The sequence below is a fragment of the Mangifera indica genome, chromosome 5, assembly GCF_011075055.1.
Source record: "Mangifera indica cultivar Alphonso chromosome 5, CATAS_Mindica_2.1, whole genome shotgun sequence".
Classification (NCBI taxonomy): Eukaryota; Viridiplantae; Streptophyta; class Magnoliopsida; order Sapindales; family Anacardiaceae; genus Mangifera; species Mangifera indica.
The window spans coordinates 13,313,956-13,319,176 of NC_058141.1; the positions used below are offsets into that span (position 1 = coordinate 13,313,956).

Genomic DNA, 5,221 nt, shown 5'->3' on the forward strand with positions numbered 1-5,221 from the left:
CTTTTTATTAAGTTAACAATATAATTAATCACAAATTCTTTCTCCTCCCTAATTCTCTATTGTTTCTGTTGGGTGTACACTGAACCAGGCTCTTTAAATTACCTGCCCAAGCCTAACTGATATTGATCATTTGGCAGCCTGTGCGTACTTGATATGGACTGGCAACTGCCAAAACAAAGAGGACAAGAAACCAGAATTGTTGACTAAACAAGGTTAAAAGATTGAAAATAAATAAAATTGCTTTATTATGTTTTGTACTCGTATACATCTGTGTTATATTGATATGATACAGAATGAACTGGGGAAGAATCCATCCGGGGAGAAAGAAATTAAAAAAATCCTATAAAGAATTAAAGAATGGTTTCCTATAGAATTTATATGCAAGAATTAATGTGAGTGCTGTAGTTGCAGGAGCATGCTGGCTGAGATCCGTTTCGTAGCACTTTGCAATGGTGCTCCAGAGAACCCTCATTGCCCTGAAAACCATAGGTATATAGTTTTCACAAGGCTCAAATTCACGGTAGTGAAGCAATCTGCTGTGGTGCAATCTTGTTGTGACTGGAAGCCTATGCCTTGATATCAGATCACAAGTGGATGCGAGTGTGAACATTACACATACACTCTGGCACAGGATACTTTGTAACATCCCTTCCAGCTCTACTGGATCTAAGCTCTGGCTGTCCCAAGGATTCGCTGTGCAACTCTTTTATGATCATGTTGAACTCCGTTCCGGAGAGAGAGGAGTTGAGGAAATAAGGGAGCATCTGTCTTTTGTTTGGGGTTATATACTTCTTGTGCCCTGCATATGCCCGGTGTCCCTGTATCAATAGACAAAACAAATATTAGCTATTCAGAATTAGAATTGTATCACTGAGAATGCTGAAAAACATCGATGATGGTGACTATACCTGGATTGCATGGCCCATATTTCCTCCATGAGAAGGCATGAAAACATCACTATTCTCTGAAACTATATAGTCAATGGCAGCCATCATGGAAGCTTTGTTTGCAAATGGTTCTAATTCACCAGGCATGGCTAGATCCTCCTTACTGTAAAAATTGGGAAATTCTCTGGTTAATGGCAGTAGGGCCTCTTTCCCACCCAATGGTTGCCCCCCTGCCCAAAATATTTTAGCACTCTTTGGAGCTCCAAGGGCCTTAAGCAACCTAACAAACCATAATACATAATTAGAACTTCAGCCATAAACAGATAGAATAAGGAATAGGTTAACCAGCCAAATATCTTGAACAACTCAAAGTTAATATACAGTCCACATTTTAGGTTTGAATTCTCGCCTGGTCACCTCCATAGCATTTAAGGGGCAGAGACCAGCAAGCTTCCTCTCATGGTAAGTCATGTTTGATTTAGCAGTTAAGAGCTCTGGCCTTCGTTTCCGCTCATTGTATATTATTTCATCAAACTTGGGGCTCAAACCAGGAAGGCAACCAGTTCTCACCCAAACGTCCTTCTCCATTCGTAGATGAAGAGCAAGGTAGGGTCCTTTGCTCCGCATCCTCTCCGCAAGCTTGTTACCAAGTTCCAGAATTGGAGGGGCAAACCTCAATGCATGAAACGCCACCTGACATCAACAAAGGACAATATTGGTAACTTTAGTTGATTTTAGAAGAACAATAGATTGAATGTCTAAAATTAACCCAAGATAATTCCACTAATTACAGAGAAACAAAGGGAGAAATTTGATACCTTGCAGCGAAGTTTCTGAAGATCAGAAGGGAGATCTTTAGAGAGCCTTGAATCCAACCCACGCAGGAGCAAAACCTCATCCCTGTTGAGCTGCAAAAAGAAAGAAAAGACATAGATAAGCTCCACTGATAAATTTGTCCGACACTTGTTCTTAAATGTAGAAAATAGACAAGAAATCTTGCCGATAAAACAAACAGGACATGAAACAGAGAATTCAAAAACAGGTTTGTTTAAAACACAGACTGGTCATTAGGCTTGTTAGTTTAAGACAATATGTCCGGTTTATTGACAACATATTCCATTGAAATGGCCAATCCCACCAGCAATCAAAATCGTATAACAAGAAATGATATTATGTTGAGAGTGGCCCATCACCATAATAAAACAGACAGAAAGACACAAAACTTTTGAGGCCATTTCCGTGAAACAGCAGCTGCAAACTGTAAAGTAAAATAATTTCTGACACATCTGAATAAACTTCTTTAGTTTAATGTTAAACTGGGCTTAGCAGATAATCAAAATTATAAGCTAATAACACTGTTCAAACTTCATTAACAAATTACAACGTGCAAGCCATTGATGAATCCAATCTATTAACTAAAATATTTTTAGTACAAAACTTGTAAGAGAACCAAACCATGTTATTTAATTTAGAGAATAAAAAGAACAAACAATCTTACCCTCCTGAGATAACGTGCACGAATCCATTGAGGAGAAACATGAAGCGGAGATATTTTCTCCTCCACAGGCCTTTTCATTATATGAGTTGACGGCAATGAAGAAACTATTTTCACATCATTGGCAAGAACCTTTTTGAAATGCTCCAAATCAAATATATCAGAGAATTCACTGCAGCCATCAAAAGAAAATACCAAAAAAAGGTATTCAATCAGTAATAAAGATCATAAACAAACCATAAATTATGAGCGAATGAAATGTCAGTGTTTAAATGTGGTATTTTTTATCTTTTACCTTTCATCACCCCAGATGACATTGACTTGCAAAATGGGAACAACAAGAACAGCACCAAGAATCCTAGCAATGACCACAGCATCTACAATTTGATTTCTTTGCTGATTCATGCCACCTGAGACAACCACTAACAAATATTTTCTTCTGCCCTTGACAATGCTTTCAGTTTGCTTCTTATAATCTCTAGTAAATTGCAAACATGGCTTGTACCCCATCCCATCTGGTTGTTTCCAAAACTCACTATCTTCATCTGACTCTGAATACCCTTTTGCAATCGATGATTGAGGTTGACTTACACTTTTCGAAATCTCATCTTTCTCAATATTTGAAACGACACTCAGCTTACCATTACCATTTGGAAACTCATCTTTGAGACTGTTTTGAGCATGTTTTTCACCATTTGAAGCAAAACTTGAAAGTGGTTTTGTGTACCCATTTGAAAATGAGTCTTGTTGCTGAGTTGTGAAACAAGGATATGGAGAAAAAGGGATCAAATAATCAAGATCGAATCCAAGCTTTAACATTCCAAAAAGGCCAAAAAGAAACAGAGTTAAAAACCAAAACTTGGGACTCTTGAAAGAGCTCAAAAGAATGAACCTCTTACTAAAGCTGGTCTTTGAAGATTTCTTAGGCGAAACAAGGAGAGATTGAAGTGAAGAAGACGATAAAGAGTTTATTATCTGAGAAGGAACTGATATGTAGGAGGGCCTCTTCGCTTTAGCCATTTTTACAAAACTAAAACAAGCAACAAATTGTCTTCTTCCTCTTTAAACAAAGCCTTTCACTTTATGCTTTGCAGTTTGATTTGACGAACAGAAACATCGAGAGAGAATGAGGAGAAAACGAATGCGGAAAGAGAGAGTGGGCGGCGGGAACACGAAGTTTCTATTTTTTTGTACGCGTTCTTAAAATGGAGAAGCTAAGCTCAATCAACGCCAGAGACAGAGAGTTTCTATTTTTTTTTAATTTTATAAGTTTACAGATGGTGGTTTTATCTAAGTGGGATTTATTAGTTTATTAATTAAGCTTAATGGCTCATTTATTTGGTCAAGCCACTGTAACTTTTCATTTTCCTTATGGGTTTTGATAAGTTCTAGAACCTTAATTAACATAATTAATCATACAAACTCAATATTTGTGCATTAATATTCTCCTTTTGCTAATTGCTGACTGATAATTTTATTCTTTATGACAGTAAAAATATTTTTTAACAGTGTAATAATATTCTGATCTTGATACGGGTAAAACTAAAAGAGTTGAAATTAAAAGTGAAATAATTGTGGGGATGAAATTTAAGAAAGAAAGGAAGTAATCCATGAAACGACATAAATCTCGAGAAGAAGTTGTCGTATTAGTAACACCAGCTGTACCAATAAAACAAATGGCAGAAAGTCAGCATGTGCGCCTGCCGCCGTTCCCACTTCCCACTACCCTCCTGCCAGTCCATGCCCAACCCCATTCCTATCCTGCCAGCTGGCAGCCACTGACATGCTGGCAGTTCCTGCTTGCGTGTTCGAGACTGATTTCTCTTAATCTGCCACGTGGGTTTTGTCATTATATATTTTTTGTGGGCTCATTTCCGCTTCTTCGCGTCACTATAATCAAAATACAAAAAGCTTATCTGGCTGTTAGTTTCTGAATAGAGTCAGCAATTTCGAATTTTCAGTGGCCTCCCACTCTGCCTCCAAAGTTACTACTTTCTACCTCTCTCCATCCTATTCGATCATCGAAGTTTCAGTTGTTGAAATCCTTTTCTTTTGGGGGGGTGGGTGTGGTTAATTTAATTTTTATGGTTTGTAATGTTTGAAACGTTTTGTTGGTGGTGAAGGAACGGCAGCTTGACTCGCCAACCGCTGTTTACTATTCTTATTCTTAGGTCAATTAAGTGAAGCCAACGAAACCCTAAAATATTAACAAATTAATACTTCCTTGGCTTCTTTAAGGTATATAGATTTAGATGTAATCTTATAATAATCTTGATGAATCTTTTTATTAATTAATTATAATGTAAACAGTTTTATCATGTTATTAAAAAGCGTTTGAGATTGTATGGTGTTGATGTCCAACACGCATAAGATTAAAGTTGGCATTTAAATGATCTTTTTCCTTGAAAATACAAGCAAAAAGAATTTCTGCGATACCACTCAGTACTTAATATATTTCTTTCAATATTCACATGTTTTACCAAAATAAATCTTTGATGATCATGGAGATCACATAAATATATACTGGGTAAGACAGTTGAAAGGTTAGCATCATGTGACAATTTTTTAAACCCTAATTTCTTCATTTAAAATTCAGATTATTGTAAATGATTTTTTAAGTAAAATCTACTCTCTTGTGAACACTAGACGTGCAAAGCAGGCCACCGCAAGAGTTTAAAACAAAATATATATTTTTTTGTAGTTGAGCTGTTGTTGTCAAACATCTGAACCAGAAATATAGCCTACATATTACAATACAGGTAAGACAAATTATTGATTAATTCCAACTTCTAATATCATCATTGTATAATATTAAGGATTAAATTGAATGATTTTGAAA

The 5,221-nt window shown here is 36.4% G+C and overlaps 1 protein-coding gene across 1 annotated transcript; it reads right to left on the reverse strand.

Moving 5' to 3' along the window:
- Positions 1–221: 221 nt before the first annotated feature.
- LOC123217130 (O-fucosyltransferase 20-like) lies at positions 222–3,599 on the reverse strand. The gene is made up of 6 exons (XM_044637912.1): positions 2,678–3,599; positions 2,386–2,554; positions 1,706–1,795; positions 1,297–1,580; positions 909–1,167; positions 222–818 (listed from the first exon to the last, which is right to left on the reverse strand). The coding sequence occupies exons 1-6, from the start codon at positions 3,400–3,402 to the stop codon at positions 585–587; spliced, it is 1,761 nt and encodes a 586-aa protein (XP_044493847.1). The 5' UTR covers positions 3,403–3,599; the 3' UTR covers positions 222–584.
- Between the last annotated feature and the right edge of the window lie 1,622 nt (positions 3,600–5,221).